General features: G+C 42.5%; 1 protein-coding gene across 2 annotated transcripts in view; it reads right to left on the bottom strand.

The window, feature by feature from the left end:
• Window positions 1–559: 559 nt before the first annotated feature.
• The window catches only part of LOC142289916 (uncharacterized), a 74,029-nt gene continuing 54,491 nt past the window's right edge, over window positions 560–20,097 (bottom strand). Inside the window, exons 4-8 of one of the 2 annotated variants that reach the window (XM_075333857.1) lie at window positions 18,552–18,646; window positions 18,288–18,475; window positions 16,621–16,731; window positions 15,427–15,559; window positions 560–919 (exon numbers count right to left, since the gene is read on the bottom strand). In XM_075333857.1, coding sequence (XP_075189972.1) covers window positions 770–919; window positions 15,427–15,559; window positions 16,621–16,731; window positions 18,288–18,475; window positions 18,552–18,646 — 677 coding nt within the window. In that variant the 3' untranslated portion in view covers window positions 560–769. Of the gene's footprint in view, window positions 920–1,530; window positions 1,604–15,426; window positions 15,560–16,620; window positions 16,732–18,287; window positions 18,476–18,551; window positions 18,647–20,097 lie in introns of those variants that run through there. The other variant, XM_075333858.1, reaches the window with a different exon arrangement.

Raw genomic sequence — 20,097 nt, forward strand, 5'->3', positions numbered from 1 at the left:
GTTTCTAAATGATTATGAACTTGTTTTCTTTGCATTATTTGAAGTGTCTGAAAGCAATGCATTGTTATTGTGACCATTTCTCATTCAGAAGATACAAAATGTATTGCTTGGAAATTCGGAGACGTTGTCAGTTTATAGAATAAAAGAACAGTTTACATTTTACTTTAAAATATACCTATAAAAAAGAAAAATCAGAAAAACTGAAAATTTGGAAGCTGTCTCAAGCTTTGCCAGAGCGGTCTGGCTGTACATATACATGTAAAAAACCATTTTACTACATTAAATTTATCAGTCATGTTAGAGTTGGAGTCTGAATCTGTGAAATTGAGGAATTGGAGGTTTGGCTTACTGACTCCACAGACCTGATGAACAGTACAAGTACAGTCATAATGAAGAAATAAGAAAAATACACACTTTTTTATTTTAACTTTTTTATAACAATTATTTTTTAATAGTTTTTCCAAATATTTAAGAGTATGGATTTGCTTTAAAGAACCAATGGGCTATTTTAAAGGCCTGCTAGGAAAGCACTACCAAAGTTAAACCCAGGAATGTGCGCAATATCCTTTTCCAATAAACAATTTACAAAATACCGTTATCAGGAAAAAAAAAAAAAAATTATGAAGCATTAAAAGGGGTTGCCGGCCCATGGATAAACCCTTGAACAGCACATGTGGATGGGGGGGGTAAGAGAAGCAGTCTTTACTTGTTGCATAGTGCATTAAGGAGCTGTCCAACCCCTCGAAACATAGAACATCACTCAGAATCACTAGTCTCCCAGCATTTCAACTTCAGGAAATTCCAAGTCAAGCTCATACTGATCTTCAATAAGAGCCAGGGTTAGAAATTGTTGCAGAAGGTCAAGGTCTTTTCCTTCACTGAAGTCTTCTTCATATATTCCTACCAGCTGAGTGTAGGACTGTGAAAGTTTGAAATACGTACAATTTAAGATGTTATGATCTACATTTTTTTTTTTTTTTTTTAAAAACACAAATTAAAAACTACAATCTGTCCATGGACTGTACTTTTATTGCTGTTCAGTCCCAAACACTTAAGAAAAAAAAAAGCTCCTTGACAACAGAAACAGTTATGCAATAATTACAAACATTAAGCATTAAGGGCAGAATTTTTAAAAAGGTCACAGAACAGCTGTTTAAACCAAGTACATGCACTCTGTACCCTCATTAAGCATTTAAGTGCACCATCCCACCCATCTCTAGGTGCAACAGAAAGGCAGAGATAAAAAAAAAATAAATAAAAAACACATTAACTTTGCAAACATTTAACTGCACCTTCCCAACCGAGCATCTGTACTTGGTTTGATCGGTCATTCTGTGCCAGCAGACTCCCTTTAATTCTGCAGCACTGCAGAGTCCTCTGGTCTCCTACTGTGCAATCCAACTGCAGAGACCCGTTGGGATTTGTTTACCCAATCCCCTCACATGCCATGGTCTTAAAGCCATTTCTTAGTTCTTACACATTGTACAGAAACAACCACATGAACAAAAAAAAAAAAAACGAACAAAACAGGTTTATATGTTATGTTAACTGGCAGCAGGTGCTGGAGGAGGGCTTTCTCAGCTCATGAACTGATGTTTCAGAGCTGCAGGGAAGGAAAGAGAAAAGAAAAAAAGGTATTTGATGAACACTTAAATCAAACCACGTAATACAATGCACAGGGTACCAGTCACTACTTTATGCTACCATCAGAGAGCAACATAAAACCTAGCAATTTCTCCAGGAACAGATTTTCACCTTTGAAAGTACAAAAACGGTCATGGTTAGGCTATGTGCGCATGTCGCATTTTAAACTGCAGTGTCAATGACAAACTGCATGGTTTTGCTTCCCCAGCACAGTCCATGAGAAAGCAGAATCTGCGCACGTTGCAGATTGTCAGCGTTTTGTCAAATATCTGTCAAAATCTTTAAAGGAAAAAAAAAAAACACCCCAAACTGAAGCATGTCAATTCTTTTTGCGTTTGTCACCCATAGAACTCAATGAAGGGGATGAAAAATTTATGGCAAAATGCATGGTAAATGGGTTGCATTTTGTATGCATTGTACCTGTGTTCTTGTCACAAAAACCACTGGGTCACCCAGTTTGTTCCAGCATACAAAACAAAACCCCATACACTGCAGGAGTGAAAATCTGTCTCTGCTTCATGCCCACCAATCACACTGCTCCGGCAGCCTCTCATTCTTCCCTACCTGCCCATTAGGCCAATACATATTCACGGCACACACTCATTACACTGAGGGACAGCTGTGATTGCAACCAATCACGGATGCTAGTGGGCAAGTCTATATCTTAGAGAAAAAAAAAAAAATATATAAACAAAAAAAAAACAAAAAACAAAACACTGGAATGCGGTGCCCCCATACCAAATTTTTGATACCCAGCCAAGATAAAGCCTCACTTTACCCAACTCTTACCCAATTACCCTGGTGTGGTGGCAATTGGGATAAGTGGTTAATGGAAGCCCATAGCTGCACTAAGCCCTAGGTTAGTGATGGCAGGCATCTATGAGACACCTCCGTTACTAATCTGTAAGTGAAAGGAAATAAAAAACACCCAAAAAACACTTTGAAAAAAAACAAAACATAAAACTTACCACTTTATTAACCACCAAACACGCCACCAGGTCCAACGTAATCCACATGAGGTCCCATGATGTTTCTAGCACTGTAAAATCTGACACGCACTGCGAGCACCATAGAACACAGCCTGCAGGAACTGAAGTGAGTCGCACTATGAGCGGTGACGTCACTCAGGTTAGCCGCAGCCATAGCTGTCCATCTGACAGAAAACCACCCAAGTGACTGAAGTTAGCGTGTGATCAGTGACGTCGATTTCTGGTCACAGCTGGAGTCCTTCATTTGTGACTGTAAGCCAGGCCGTGACAGAAGTGAGTCGCAGGTGGAGGACTTACCTGAGTGATGTCACTTCAGTCGCAGCCTGATATGCAGTCACAGGTGGAGGACTCAAGCTGTGGCTAACCTGAGTGACATCACAAGCTGCCGATCACACAGCAACTGAGTCGTGCTGAGCTCACAGCAGGCAGTCATGCCCCATGATGCTTGCTGTGACAGGACAGGGATGTACCAGAGCTCAAAAGCCGTGGGACCTTGAGTGGATTACTTTGGACCTGGAAAGGTGTTTGGGTGGGGTGGGGGGGGTTAAGTGGTGAAAGTGCTTTGTCTTTTTTCAAGACAAGGTTTTTTGGGGTATTTGTATTTACTTTCACTTACAGTTTAGTGATGGGGGTGTCTCAGATGCCTGCCATCACTAAGCTAGGGCTTACAAGCAGCTGTGGGCTACTGTTAACTCATTACCCAGATTGCCACAGCACCAGGGTAAGAGGAAGAGCTGGGCCTAGTGCCAGAATTGGCAAATCTTATGGATTCGCCACTTCTGGAGCAGCTATAGGCTGCTATTGTTAGGCTGGAAAGGGCCAAACGATGGCCCTTCCCACCCTAATAATATCTGGCCTCCAGTTGTCTGCTGTACCTTGGCTGGTTTTAGAAAATGTATATAACCAGCAGACAGCTGAGGGTTGTAGCCTGCAGCTGCTGCTGTCTGCGCTGGATTAAAAAAAAAAAAAAAAAAAAAAACACGGGGGGGCCACCCTCCCCCCATATGTGTTTTTACCCTCCCAAAAAAAAAAAAAAAATACCTTTTGCCAACCTAGCCATCCCTATATCAAGCTAAGTTATTGCTTTCTATTCTATATTTTCGATTCTTTTTATCTAATTTTCTATCTATTCTAGCTATTTTTTTTTCTTCTTTGCAAAACGCATTAACAAAAGCGCATGCGTTTATCAAAAGCAGTGTTAACAGTTGGCAAAGTCTGCCAGAGGGTGCAGTTTTATCGTCAAGCCAAAAACGTAGCATGCGCACATACCCTTACATTCTCAGGACTGCAACCCTCTACTAATCAGTCCCCCTCTTACCAAACTTTCTCCTTAAGCCCTCCAGAATCCAGCAGCCAGGTTTATCCTTCTGTCCAGCCACTTCACTGATGCCTCCACCTTGTGTCAGATGTTGCTGTCTCCACATCCTCCATGTAACCAATGGCCTTTGGTTCATTCAGTATTTGAAATTCCCTATTATAATGATGGCTGGACCATACATGACAACATGACAAGCACTTGACGTTGTGTCTCCCCCCCTATTTCTTGTAGATTGTGAGCAGGGCCCTCAGTGCCAGGGCTGTGGAGTCTGAGTCATGGAGTTGGAGCTCATTTTGGTGGAGTCGGAATAAAATGCACCGACTCCTAAAATATACAATAAATTGGGGACAGTAGTGCAATGCAGAATGTGCTGAATATTTTTTCATAGGAATTTGGGAAAATTATGAAATGTCCTATAAATGTCTGTTCTATTCCTGATCTAAGGCTGCATTCACACAAATCATTTTTGCTGCGTTTTTTGGAGGATACGTTTGTCAGCTGCAAAAGCAGATTGGCTTTTTAAAAAACCGCATCACCTGAAAGGTTTTTGAGCTCATAAATAATGCTTTCAATAGCAAAAGCAGATTCGAAAAAGGCCACACAAACTGACCTAAACATTCTTTGTGAGGATCCTCACAAAACAATGTGTCTGAATGTCCTATCTTGAAACCCATTGCCTTTGCTGGGATGGCCAGAGTCACTGCATTCCACTGAATTATTTTGCCATCAATGTTCGATATGTTTGTGACAAGAAAAAAAATTGTTAGCAAGACACTGGCAGTAAGAGATAGTAAAGCTCTTCACATTAGCCAGTTTCTCCAGGCCTTAGTGGAAAAAGTTCTGCAAGACTATGAACTCAAAAAAGAACAGGTTCTTGCCATTGTAACGGACAATACTTCAAACTTGATAAGTACAATTAAACTGATGAATGAGAGTAATGAACAACAGCTAGAAGAAAATTTCGGATTTAGTATGTGTGAGATGGAAGGCCACAGTTTTGTTCATGTAACTGAGGAACAACCAGATATTATAACAGAAGAACAGCAAAATGATACTTTAGGATTAGATGATCTTGTTGAAGCTGCTTCAAAACACTTTCAAATTCATCACATGCGCTGTGTTGTGCGCACGCTGCAGCTGGCAACGAGAGTCTTGCAAGACGGACCCCAGTTTCACACATCCGGCTTTTCGCCTGTTTGGCGGATGCGGCGCACTCCAGTACAGTGTATACAGTACAGTGGCAGCGTGACAAACGCAGTTCACATGCTGTCATGTGACCGGAGCATGTGACCCGGAAGTTGTGGCGCTGCCACTGCACTATCGTACTGTACTGGCGTGTGCCGCATCCGCCAAACCGGCGAGAAGCCGGATGTGTGAAACTGGGCGGACATGCTGGAAATCTAATTGGAAAAGTGAGGAAGTTGGTTATTGCCGCCAGAACCCCTAAAATGGATTCCATCGTTAAGAGACGTGCTGGGAAAGGGGCAATTGTTGATCAAGCCACTCGGTGAGGCAGCACTTATTTAATGACTGAGCGATTGCTTGAACTAAAATAGTTTTATAGATATGGTGAACCCTCAAGTAAGCTTAAATTAAGGTCAATGGACACAGGTGGCTGAATTGAAGGAAATGCTTAATCACCCATTTACCGTGACTAAAAAATTACAAGCTGAGGATTTAACTCCTGGCATTTTCATAAGGGAATGGAAGAACTTGCTATTTTGCCTGTCCCAAAGAGGAGGTTTAATCACAGATGGTATTTCTGCTTCAATGCAACGGAGAGAGACACAGCTATCGGAAAATAAAATTCTTGTTTATGTGGACCCAAGTCATCATATACTGCTTGATGATCAACAGCTTACTAAAGGAAAAGAAGCTTTGAGTGAGGTAGCAGTTAGGATGAGCTGCTACAGGACTGCCAGGCGCAAGAGGACTTGGTGCCTGACAGTGCTACTGCTGCCATATCTTCATCCTCATCAGATGAGGAGTTTAACTTTGATAAGTATTTGGATGACATGGAGCAGGCAAAGCGTTGCCGCTAGGAAAAAGATTTCACTCAGTCTCCTATAGCTAGCAGATTGACCAGATTTCAGTAACATTTTTCACTTGCTCTCAAAGAAATAGAAAAATGTAACTGTTCATCAAAACTGACTGCATTAGGCAATTTCTTTATATCCGGAAATTGTTAGAGATGTTGCCCATGTGGTTACAGCTTTGCCTCCAACCCAAGTTACTGTAGAGAGGTTGTTCTCTAGCCTTAAAATTATTAGGTCAGATTTGAGGTCATCTATGAAGGAGGATCTGATGGAAGCAATTCTATTTCTTAGAACAAATTCATAGACTGCACAAATGTTATTTAGTATGTTTTTGTTGAAAACTGTTTTTTTGCCACTTAGTGTTATATATAACACTATGTAATACACTAAGTGGCAAAAAACAGTTTAACAAAAACATACTAAACAACATTTAGTATAATGCTTATAGTGAAGTGAAAAATTTATTGTAGTACAATGTGAACATCAGACATTTAATCATTTTTATGATACAATAATCAAGATATTTAGAACATAAAATATATTTGGAATACAACGTTGAAACACAAAAACTAATTGTAAATATGTAATACATTGTAATACATACGTAATCTTCTGTATATTACATAGTGTATTACATATTTACAATTTACAGTTTGTGTTCTAAAGTTGTATTTTAATAAGTATATTTTATGTTTTATCCAAATATCTTGATTTTTTTTAACAAAATTATTAAATGTCTGATGTTCACATACACATGTTCATGTACTACAATACATTTTTCACTTAACTATAAGCAATATGAGTCGCAGTCGTGGAGTCGCAGCAAGGGACATTGAGGAGTCGGAGTCGAAGGTTTAGCTTACCGACCCCACAGCCCTGCTCAGTGCTCCTGTAACTGTTTAACTATGTACTACTTTGTAATGTTTTTTTGTAGCTGTTCCCACTTTATTGGAAAGTGCTGAGGAATGTTGACAATATATAATAAAATTATTAAATAGTGACATTCCCTTTAACACCAAGGACATTTTAGGCGCACTAGTTCGTGATATGTGACACCAATTTCTGAATGTGCATTTAATTAATCAGAAGCCTAGATTAGATTAGATTGCATTAGATATACAGTTGGGAAATGAGATACACTGATTTTGCAAGTTTTTTTTTTTACCTACAAAAGAATCTAATTTTTACTCTAGGTACTCAACTGGAACAGATCGAATTCCCCTACCCCCCAAAAAAAATAAATGGAAAATCAGAATACATGATTTATAAATAATTTGCATTTTATTGCATGTGTTTGATAAAATAGAAAAACAGAGCTTAATCTGTATAAGAAACCTTTGTCAAGAACTACAAGAAACATCTGACCTCCAATTACAAAGTTTACACAGTCCAGCAGGGACTTTGGCCCACTTCACCATAGAGATCTTCTCCAGATCCTTCTGGTTTTCGGGACTATCACGGGGCAACAGACTTTCAGCTCCCTCTAAAGATTTTCTATTGGGTTCAGGTCTGAACACTGGCTAGGCCACTCCAGGACCTTTAAATGCTTATGGAGCCACTCCTTAATTCCACTGCCAGTGTTTTGGGTCATTCTCCTGCTGGAGACCGAGCCATAACCCATCTTCAGAGCTCTTACTGAGGGAAAGATTGTTGGCCAAAATCTTACAATACATGACCCCATCCATTTCCCTTCAATACGGTGTAGACATCCTGTTACCTTTCCAGAAGGCACCACCCAAAGTATGTTTCCACCCCCATGCTCCACAGTTTGCACAGTGTTCTTGGGTTGTACTCCTTCCTCCAAATGTAGTCAGATGAGACCAAAATAGAACTTTTTGGTATCACCTCCTCACCATGACCTTCCCCTATGCCTCCTCTGGATCATCCAGATTGTCATTTGCAAACATCAAATGGGCCTGGCCATGTACTGGCATGAGCAGGGGAACATTGTGTGCCCTGCAGGATTTCAATCCATAATTGCAGTATCATTAACTAGCCTTTGATACAGTGGTCCCAGGTCTCTCTAGGTCATTGACTAGGTCCTCCCATGTAGTTCGGGCGGATTCTGACCTTTATCAGATTCATCCTTAACCCACAATGAAAGGTCTTGCATGGAACCACAGACCAAGTAAGATTAACAATGACCTAGGGTTTCTTTCATTTTTTAACTGCACCAACAGTTATTGCCTTCTCACTCAGTTGCTTGCCTTTGTGCAGGGCTATAATTTTGCCAGTCTACAGTTTTGTTTAGTGTCCTTAGACAACTCTTTGGGTCCTGGCCATGGTGGACAGGTTGGAGTGTGATTGAGAGTGTGGACAGGTGTCTTATACAGGTAACAAGTTCAAACAGGTACCCTTCACACTAGTAATGAGTGCAGAGTAGGAGGGCTTCTAAAAGGAAAAGCTCCTTAAAAGGAAAAAAAAAAATTGGTATTTGAGCCAGAATTCTTGCTGGTTGGTAGGTGATCAAATACTTTATTTCATGCAAAAAAATGCAATTTAAAAATCATACAATGATTTTCTGAATTTGGGGGATTCTGTCTGTAACAGTTTAAGTGTACCTACGATTAAAATTACAGACCTCTCCATTCTTTCCAAGTGTGAAAACTTGCTAAATCAGCAAATACGTTTCCCATTGTAGCATGCCACAAATACATACATTTCTTCAGGTGAATTCCATTACCAATTGCTGTCTTATTTACATGCAGGGCCGTATTTACCATTAGGTACTTGAGGGCACGTGCCTGGGGCGGCGCTTTCCAGGGGGCGGCGCTATGACCGAAACAAAAAAAAAAAAAAAAAAATTTACATTTTTTTTTCCCTCATCCAAACTCTTTATTGGAGGAGGGAGGGGGCCGCTGCAGTTATTTATATTCGTGTCTATCAGACACCCAAATATAAATGAAGCTATGAGCGCGCCAGTACTTCCGGGTCAGCAAAGCTCCAATCAGCTCCCTGCCCCGACGTACGGCTGTGCGCTCGCTCTGCAGAGGTCACAGCAGCGTGAAGCAGCGCAGCGCAGAGGAGGGCGGGAGATGGAGCCGCCGCCAAGGAACGGAGATTCAGCCGCCGCTATCGCCGCCGAGGACCGGCGATTCAGCCGCCGCCGCTCACGCAGAGGACCGGAGATTCAGCCTGGAGTAGGTAGGTGCTTTACAGCCGAAGACAGCGCCGAACAAACTGCCTGGGGGGGCGCAATATAGAGGATGGGGGATGGAGCGTGATGTGGGGGCGCAATATAGAGGATTGGGGGCGTGGAGAGTGATGTGGGGGCGCAATATAGAGGATGGGAGGGCGCGGAGCGCAATGTGGGGGGCGCAACATGGAGGATGGGGGCGCGGAGCGCAATGTGGGGCGGCGCAATATGGAGGATGGGGGCGCGGAGCGCGATATGGGGGGCGCAACATGGAGGATGGGGGCGCGGAGCGCAATGTGGGGGCGCAACAATAAGGATGGGGCGCGGAGCGTGATGTGGGGGGCGCAACATGGAGGATGGGGGCGCGGAGCGCGCAACATGGAGGATGGGGGCGCGGAGCGTGATGTGGGGGGCGCAACATGGAGGATGGGGGGCGCAACATGGAGGATGGGGGGAGCGTGGAAAATGAGGGTGGTAGACAGTTAGCGAATGGGGGTTGCAGTATGGAGAATGGGAGGCATGGTATGGAGAAGGGGCACCATGGTGGGCTTGGTATGGCGGGGGCTTGATATGGAGAAGGAGCAGCAGGGGGAGCGCTCAGGAGCCTGGGAGGGCTCGGTATACTGAATGCAAAGCATAAGGCTCATTATAGAGTGGGGACAGCATGAGGGGGACAGTGAAGTGGGGACAGCATGAGGGGGACAGTGAAGTGGGTGCTGCACGGAGAGGTGGGGACAGTGGGGGTCATAGTTCATAAATTAGGAAGGTCTGGAGGGTATAATTCAGTGGTGAGGACAGTGGGGGTTTTCATTTAAGGGAGCAGTGTAGTGGAAATGTTATAGGAGAGAATGTAGAGGCTGTATACTATAAGTGACACGGTATGGGGTCATTTTTTGTGCTGTGAGCTCCGTGCTGGGCAATTATTTATTCTTGGGCACAGCCTTGGGCTTACTTAAGGTGGTTACTCTTTAGCGAGCAGCATTATATTGAAACGGTTTGTCGTAAAGAGAATCTGTCACCAGGTTTTTGCCACCTATTCTGAGAGCAGCATAATGTAGGGGCAGAAATCCTGATTTCAGCAATGTATCACTTACTGGTCTGCTTAGTGTAGTTTTGCTAAAATCACTGTTTAATCAGCAGTAAATCATCATTACAGGACTACTTGGTGTGCTACAGGTAGTCCAGTATCTTCATGAGCTCTGTGTAACTGCTATATGTGCAGCAGAGGAAATGACAGTAAACAGCTCAGTAAGTGACACATCACTGGAATCAGGGGCTCTGTCTCTACATTATGCTGCTCTCAGATGGGGGAGCAAAAACCTGGTGACATTTCCTGTACGGGCACAGTTTCTGTATGTGCTGTAGCAGACCAGACAAGAGGGAAGTCTTGGGAGACGCAGGACAATGTGTTGCTAAGAGCAATGACATTTTAAAGAAATCTTTTACTCCCAAAATGCCAATTAATCTGCATACACATTTATACAGGGGACATCGGTCTGGCATATACAGTTTTAACTTAATATTTTATTTTATATATGCAGACGGTTCTGTCCCCCCTGGTGCGGTCGATGTCTTGGTGCAGCGGTGCACCCTCCTATTTGCATACTAAAGACAGTCCCTCTTAACTGACAGACGTCCTTTGGTGAGAGTCAGTGCTGTCTAAAATCACTTAGTATTTCTGCACGTGTCCTGACACTGGAGGAGCAGAGTAGCACTCCAAGTGTCAGCGTGTGTGCGCATGCAATGTGACTGCAGTGTCGGTGTGAGTGCACACACAATGTGACTGCAGGTATGTTCTGACAACTGGTTGCTGCCTGTATTTGACTGCAGATTTAAGGATGAAGGTTGTTGAAGTGAGCAGACAGCACATCACAGCACAGTGTCCCCCTCCCCACTGGAGCCGCTCACTTGCTATACTTCCAGGTGCATCAAGTGGCAGCTGCAGACAGGATCCAGGCATCAGAACACAGCACTGACACTGGAGTATGCAGCTGTGCTGGTAATACAAAACAGAGGGCACCCCACGCTGTTATTTTACATTAAATAAATAATTTAAAACAAAAAACGTGGGGTCCGCCCCAAATTGGATCACCAGCCAAGGTAAAGCGGACAGCTGGGGTCTGATATTCTCAGACTAGGGAGGTCCACTGTTATTGGTTAGTGACGTCAGGCGTCTATCAGATACCCGACATCAACCCATTCAATAAGAAATAAAAAGCAAAAAAAAAAAAAAAAAATTTTTTTTTGAAAAAACCCTCCCCCCACATTCCCTCTTTCACCAATTTATTGACGAGAACAATCAATCAAATCCTGGACCGGCGTAATCCAATAAGGGGGGGGAGATTCCCTCGGTGATCCATACCGTAGTCACTGTCCCAGTCCATGAAGAACAGAATGTTCCCCATTGGCTGGGAGAGCAATGCAGTGACCTGAGCCAACATCAATAGGTCAGCCCAGGTCACTGCAGGGGATGACGAGCGCTGCTGTCAGGAGGTTAGATGAGATCATTACCTGCTGTGATGATCTCCTGCAGTCTTGCCATCAGCGCTGTCACTGACTTCTATGCCCGCCGCGCTGTCAGCAGTATCGCGAGAGCCCGTGATGTCACCGCCAGTGACAGTCTCGGGCCGCTCGCGAGGCAGGCATAGACAGCAGTGACGTCAGGAGGCAGGAGATAGTCACAGCAGGTAATGATCTCATCTCACCTCCTGACAGCAGCACTCGGCATCCCCGCGGTTGCACGCAGTGCTGTGTGTCAGTGTCTGCCTGCGCTGCAGCGTGACAAGCTGCCAATACTGCGGGCAGACACTGACACGCTGCAGTGCAGGCAGCCGCCGGGCTGGAGCGGGACACAGGCTACATGGGCACCTGAAGGTCACACGGAAGTGCTTCTGTGCGGCGTCTAGTGAGTGTGACGTGTGCGTTTATGCTCTGCTCCGCTTCCTCTTCCTGGCATAATGACATCACTTCCTGCAAAACCGCAGGCAGCGATGAACATTACCGCAGGTAAATCGAGAGTATACCGCACATCAATTGCTACCTGCGGTATACCCCCGGTATTTCGCGATTACATTACAGTGAATGGAGTGAAATAACGCCGGTACCTGCGGAAAAGAAGTGACATGCACATTTTCTCAAGAAATTTTCTCAAGAAAATCTTCAAAGAGTTTTCTTGAGGAAAAAAAAACGCAGTGTGCACACAGCTATTTTTTTTTTTTCCATAGATTTTGCTGGGAAATGTCTGCAGAAAGATTTCAAACATTTCTCAAGAAATTTCTGCAGCAAAACCGTGGGTAAAAACGGCCAAGTGCGCACAGGGCCTCAGGTGGTAATGGTGCACCAAAGCTTAGGCCGCGCTGAGAGTGCGCAGAAATGTCCTCATTTTCATACTAAATAAATGTGGCTTTTTCAGTAAATAATAAAGGGAACCTGTTGCACAGTTTTTCAATATTAAACTGCCCCCAATGTCTTGTTAGTGATGCAACGTAAGTGATGCACATTTTCTGACTAACAAGATATTTGGGGCACTTTAATATTGAAAAATGACGTGACCAGGTTCCTTTTAAACTAAAAACTCTATAGGTGGGATTATTTCTCCATGGACCACGTCCCACATAATATTTTTGCAGTCTAGGTGTCATTTTGGGGTGACAGATTCCCTGTCAGTCAGCTTAAAAATCATCTCACCTGACGAGTGAAAGTTTTTGCTCATGCATCGGGTGATTGACACTGTTTAGATAAATCAGTTTCCCCATCTTTGGCTGCAGTGTTAATGCTGCTTTAAAGGGGTTCTCACATTGGAAACTAACCCCCTATCCTTGAGATGGGAAATAATTTTCCAATTGCTGGGGACTCCGACCAACGTGGCCCCAAGTGTTTCCATTTACCAGAACATGCAGACAGAATGGATGCCAGGAGTAGAATTTCATAGTCCTGTCTCCCGAGTTGTGCACTTAAGAGGTCTTTTGAGCAATTGGTGGGAGTCTCAAGTACACCCCATGATGCCCACCTCTGCCCTTACTAATCTCCTCAGAATTAATGGACCTAAACATATAAGATATCCTCCAAAAGTTACGTCTACTGCCTTCGACTAATTAGTATTGTAGTTCCTATATGATCCACAAGCTAATGATGGCTAGTAACCACTACCAGCATCTCCTTACCATTGTTAAGGACATACTGGGATTTGTACGTTCATGCAATGCATATGTGTATATGGGTCTAACCTGACACTACATTGCCAACTGTGTACAGCAATCAAGTGCAGTCATGTACTGATGGTGGTTTTGGTGATGTATTATAGCATTTAGGGTGGTTTTGGTGATTTATTACTGTATTGACAGTTCTGGTGATTACTGTACTAACTGTGGTTTTAGTGTTGTATTCTTGTATTTAGTGTGGTTTTAGTGATGTATTACTGTACTGATGGTGGTTCTGATGACAGTCATGTGGATGTTGTAATCTTTATCTGTCTTGATCCTAAAACATAGGACAGTGTGCTGGACTAAAAATACAGCTATCTGCATGTCTGTCAGCCTAAGGCCTAAGACACACGGCAAGAAAAACAGTGCGAGCGGAGTGCAATAAAAAAAAAAACGCATTCCATTCGGACCAATATTAGCCTGTCAGCGCACATGAGCAATTTTCTCAGCCCTAATCGGACCGAGAAAACAATTGCAGCATGCCGAGACTATAATGCGATCCTGTTTTCTCTCACACCCATTTGAGTCAATGGGGCGAGAGAAAAATCTCACTGCACTCGCGGTAGACCGGTGTCCGATCGGACCTCAGTCACAGTGACACTCGGCTCTGCTATACTGCCAGCGTGAGCCGAGTGTCATGCGAGGGGATCGCAGTAATCCCAGTGTGGCCACGGCCTAATAAGTAATACTAAAGCCCCCATACACTATCGTCTGATCCTTTGTTAAACACCTATCTTGCTCGGCTCTCCCATATACAGGAGCCCTCATTCTGCCAAGTGTTATAAGTGCCAGCAGCTTATCATTTAGAGGATAATCGGATCTACACTCTATTTGGACATGCTTGATCCTTATTCCCCCCGACAATCAGAATTGAGAGCCCCCATACACAGTGGACTGTCAGCAGAACCTGTCAATATTGACTGGTTTAGACAACTTTAGATTAATGTGTATGGAGGTCTTAACTACTATCTGAAGGCTCTGAGCAGTCTCTGGGCATGTGCACACGTCTTGTACTTGAGTTATTCAGACAGAATACACTTCAGGACAGTCATCATTTTATCCTGAAGCAAATGTTTTTTTTTTTTTTGCTGTGGCTTGTTTTTTTCCCAACATCTTTTAGCTACTGGATTTTACTTATTTTTTTTAAATAAACTAGTAAGTGGCATCCAAGCAGCAGCCGCCCATATAATTGACTGGTCACTTTTAGCGGCTTGAGGAAACCTGACGCGCTTAAAAGAAAAAAAAAAGATAAAAAAACTCCAAAGACTGAACATATGGACAGCAAGTTGTTTTTACATTGCAGTATATGAATTGATTTTTTAGAGTTTGGGTTTTTTGGGCGGGTTACAGCGTGGATCTGTCTGAAAACAAAATGCTGTGTGCACATACCCTAAGGCTCTGTGCGCACTAGTGCGTTTTACTAGTGCGGATTTGCCGCGGAAATTTCTTGAGAAATGTCTGCAATCTTTGTGCAGACATTTCCCAGCAAATTCTATGAGAAAAAAAAATAGCTGTGCGCACTGTGCGGATTTTTCTCAAGAAATTTCCTTGAGAAGAATTTCGAGAAAATTTCTTGAGAAAATGAGCATGTCAATTCTTTTCCGCAGGTACCCTGCGGATTTCGGCAGTACAGCCTGCAAAATCCGCAGGGAACCACCCGCGGGAAAATCGCGGCAAATTTGCGGCTATTCCGCGGCAAATCCGCATGCGGATTTGGTGCGGATTTTTTCCGGAGGTCCGGAAATCTTTCACTCCCAGAAGTTTAAGAAATTTTCTTGAGAAAATACACATTTCTAGTGCGCACATAGCCTTAATCTGACTGATCAGAAGGGGGCGCCACCACTGACAGTGCCTAGGGCAGCATGAACTCTAAATACAGCCCTGTTTACATGGCAAAAAAAAACAAACAAAAAAAACAAAAACAACCTTGAGGGCTTTGAATGTGTCCCTTTGGTAGATCACTACATTGGTGTGTATTGTAAAATTAAAAACATACAAGACACTATAGTTTAGTTACCTGTTCAAGATGATCTGGTCACTACCATAACTGCAGGAATGCTACATTTACAGTTCTAGATATAATAAAATAAAGTATTCTCACCAGTGCAGAGCCACTAGCCCGTCGATCCTTCCTTCCATGTCGTTGACCACGTGACAAGTCATGTAGATAGATACAATCAGACTTAAAAGGGCAGTGCCCATTGCTCCTAAGGAAGAATCGGCAGCAGATCTTACTGCAGAAGAAAGTGTGAATTAAAAGGCCTCTTCAGAAATAGTTACTCAAAACATACTTATTGCCATTTGTCACAAGCAGACGCAATCCGATAATCTGGGAATTTCCCCCGATGAACCTTTAAAATTAAGTTTTGGGTATACCCAATTTTGGGTCAAAATCTTTCATGCAGGCTCAGCAGCTGAGCCTGAATCATTCCTGGCAAATAAATGCAAAGTTAAGCCTTGTTCACATGTCTGTACTTATGCCAAAACAGTGTTTCCAACACAGAACAGGTGTCAAACTGTCAATTATAGTTTCTCTTCATGCCAAAGCCAGGAGTGGAATCTACAAACACTGATGCAAAAAATGCTGACGTGAATAAGTTCCACTCCTGGTTTTGGTATTCAGAGAAACCATTTGAAGGATTGCCACCTGTTCTGTATTGGACACACTCCTTGTTTTAGCATTTGAATACTGATTAAATCCTGTCCAAAAATACTAACTTATGAATAAGGCTTTCCACGGCCAGCATCTGCCTTTTACAGCAGCAGGTGGAGACCAGATCCGCCAACTGCTGGTCAATCACTGGCAACAGCATTTTAAGTGCGTGACCGTAACTTTTCTTCTGTATACTGCAAGACAGGTTCAAGTTCCATAATTGGGTGGGATGAGAAAAGGTAGAGGGAGTATGTTATCAGTGCAATTACACTGATCTGGAGAATCACAATTGACACTAAGGCCACGTGCACACTGAGTGTTTGGCAAGTTTACTTTAGTATTTGTAAGTGAAAACTAGGAGGAGTGGAACAATCAAGAGGAAAAAGTATAAAAGTATAAAGAAATATGCACCACTTCTGCATTTCTTTACCCAGTCCTGGTTTTGGCTTGATGCTGAAAAAAACAAACCATTGCAGAATTTTTTTGCAATTTTGCTTCATTTACAGTTTTGAATAACACCATGTAAAAAAAAAAAAAAAAAAAAAAAAAAAAAATCCGACTTTACTAAAAACTAGAGGCTTCATGGCTATCTAGTCGGGGGTGTGGGGAATGGGAGAAAAAAAAAAAACAAAAACAGCTTACCTAGTCTTTGCTTTAAAAGTCTCAATCAACTTTGCTTTCTCATCAGAGTCTTCAATCCAATATCTATGTGGGATAAAGTAACTTGACTTCACACGACACTCTGGGCATCCCCTTTTGGAGTTAAGGAAATCAGTTTGGTTTTTAACAAGTAAAAAGTTGTATGGTTTTAACAGAGGCTTTTAATTTTAAAAGTGAATCTGATGGCAGAATTTTGCCTTGTAATCTGAACACCATAATGTAGGAGTAACGAGATTACAGGGACGTGTCACTTACTGATCTGTGTTTTGCTAGTTTCAATACAAATCAGTAAGTAGCTGGGTAATATAAAATTTAACTTAAAAGTTTATTAAAATAGAGGGGAACAGAAAACAAAACCACAAATCAGTCACCCTGATCTAGTGAGGCAATGTTGTAATGATCCTGGATAGCCAATCAGGCAACAATGGTGCCTCTAGGGTGCAAGCAAATATCAGGATGAAATGGTAACAAGTCCAGAAGGTGACTAAACACCAGAGTGTCAGGACTAAATTATTAACCAAAAAAAGATACCTCTATATAACTAGAAAAGGGGTGCAATATAAATCACTAACACCCATTACATGAAATAGTCTAGATAAGACAATATTAGAACGATCTCACCGGTGGTGCATAGTGGTGTGGCGAGGAGGTTTGTATCATAATTGCTAGATCTCCAAGGGGGAGCTATCATGCATAGCTACACCATACCCCTTAATTGCTGACCCGCAGATGGCGTGCTTGAGGCTCCCCACACATTTTGTTATAAACTTAACAGGGGAGCTTCACTAGAACAGAGCACAAATGACACCTCTACACAGGTGTCTGTTCCCCCATATTTTAATGAATTATTAAAAAGTTACATTTTATATTGCCCAGCTACTTACTCTTTTCGGATGTGTAGGGTATTTTGCTCTATCCTATTGTTTCAATACAAATCAGCATTTTATAATAAGGAGATCATCAACTTGGCACGTGCAGTTGCATTCAACCATGTCCTCAGCATTGATTAGTAGTTCTCACTATACAACGTACACAGAAAACTGTTTTAGGTTAAGTTCACACACTGCGTTTTTTTGACGCTGCGTTTGTGCGTTTTTGGCAGCTAAAAACGCACAAAAACGCACCAGTGGCAAAAAACGCATGCATTTTTACCGCAATTTGGTGAGTTTTTGGCTGCGTTTTTGATCTCTGCGTTTTTCCAACGCATTACATGGGGGGAAAACGCAGAAAAACGCAGGAAAGAATTGACATGTCCATTTTTTTATTTTAAGCTAAAAAACGCAGCTTAAAAAAAAAAAAAAAAACAGTTGTGCGGACAGCAAAATTGAAAACTCAGACTTTACTGGGGAAGCAAAGTCATGCAGTTTTGAGGCCAAAAACGGCACCCGAAAAACACGCAAAAATGCCGCGAAAAACGCACTGTGCGCACATAGCCTTAGCCAGAATTCTACACAGCTCAAAAACTGAGCTCTGCTAAATATACAGCAGATAAAATTGAGACTGCCTGCTGCATCCCGTATACCAAAAGAAGTATCGCTGGATTAGGGGTCTGTTCCTACATTATGGTGAGGTCAGATTACATGCAAAAACTTGCTGAGAGATTCCCTTTAAAATTATAAGAGTAGCTTAGTCCCTGTTGGGACACTTACTTTATAACCTCATTCTGAAAGTCCCGAGTCTGTCTCCAACGTTTAATACATCCAACACAGTAGGCATGACTGCAGTTAGGCAGAATTCCAAATACTTGCTCTTCCACCATTTGCTTATCATATACTTTTTCCATACAAATACCACAGACCACATCCCTGCTGCGTTCATACTGAAGGCTTGAATCCTCCTGCAACAAGACAATTTAAAGATTTGTCATATGTGAATAAATTCCAGCTGCTCATGATAACTATGACAACACTAACCCTTTTCAAAGGCGTTTGCTGCTTTGTTTCATTCTGGCATTCTACTTCCTTTGATTTACCCATTAGTATCGGGCTAGATGTAGATCTGACAAGACCTAAGAAACATTTTCTTGAGTAAATGTTAATCATTTCATAAGTCAATAGTAGACATGAAAATAAGATATATTTACAAAGCTGCTTAACTGACAAATTTGCTTCTTTCTCTGCCAGAATTGATAAGTCATTATCAAAATTATCAGTTCTGGAGGTAAAATTTGTATTCAGTAAAGACTAGTGATGGGCAGACCTGGACTGTAAAAGTCAGGATCCGTGTGGTTTCAAACGTACCCGAGTGGTGGACCCGGAATTCTCATGGAATTCTGGGCATTGATGCAGAAACTCTGAAGAAAAAAAAAAAAATAAAAAATGTAAGAAAAATAAAACTGAAGCAAGCTGACTGTACTTACCAAGCCTCAAGCACAGCTTCCTGGCAGTTTATTCACTTCCAGGGCCACTCATTAGGCTCATGCATATGCACTGCTTTCCCCGTCCACCGGCATCTGTGATTGATGGCATGGAGTGTCTGACTGCAAAGTGACAGCATGTGACGCTTCTAATCACAGACCACGTCTGCTGGTTTATATAGTACAGTAAAAACAAAAATTGGTGTAGGGACCCCCATATGACACCCAGCACATAAATCATACGACTACAGGCTGCAGCCACCAACCATGCACTTATCTTAGTTGTGTATCAAAATAGCAGGAAACTTTTTTTTTTTTTACATTTTTAAAAAGTGGTCCCCTCCCTTAATTTTGATACCCAACCATGATAAAAGCTGTCAGCTGGGAGCTAGTATTGTCAGGCTTGGAAGACCCTTACTTATTGGGCCCCCTAGCCTCAATAGAGCAGCCTATAGCTGCCCAATATTGCCACATCCATTAGAGGAGACTGTCCTGGGACTTCACCTGGCTCATCCCGATGGCCCTGATGTGGTGGCAATCTGTGTAATATGGGGTTAATTGTAGCGCACCGCTGCTGCTAAACCCTAACTTAGTAATGGGAAGAGTTTGAGAACCCCCATTACTAATCTAAAAAAAAAAAAAAAACCCCGCAAAACCAAAATCCTTTATGAGTACAAAAGACCCCTCTTTCACCACTTTAACCCCCCAAAACACCCCTGCAAGTCCAACAATCCACACGACTTCCCATGACGATTCTAGCTCTGCTACATCTGAAGTCAAGTCACAGTATGTGGTCATTACCTCACATTAACTTCAGGAAGAGACTTAGCCACAGCGATTAGTGGTGACATCCCTCAGGTAAGTTGAGAGCACAGCAGGAAGTTCCCATGGCCCTCCATCTGTGACCACAGGTAACCTGACCTCAGTAAAGTCCGTGGCTTAACTCACCAGAGTAATGTCACTGCTGATTGCTATGGGTCAGTCTCTGCCTGAAATCCACAGTAAATAGTGTGGGGTTAATGTGGTTAAAGACTTTGTATTTTATTGCAAATAAAATATTTTTTTCAGTTTTTTTACTTTCATTTACAATTAGTAATTGAGGG

Source organism: Anomaloglossus baeobatrachus, chromosome 2 (genome assembly GCF_048569485.1).
Source record: "Anomaloglossus baeobatrachus isolate aAnoBae1 chromosome 2, aAnoBae1.hap1, whole genome shotgun sequence".
NCBI classification, from domain to species: domain Eukaryota; kingdom Metazoa; phylum Chordata; class Amphibia; order Anura; family Aromobatidae; genus Anomaloglossus; species Anomaloglossus baeobatrachus.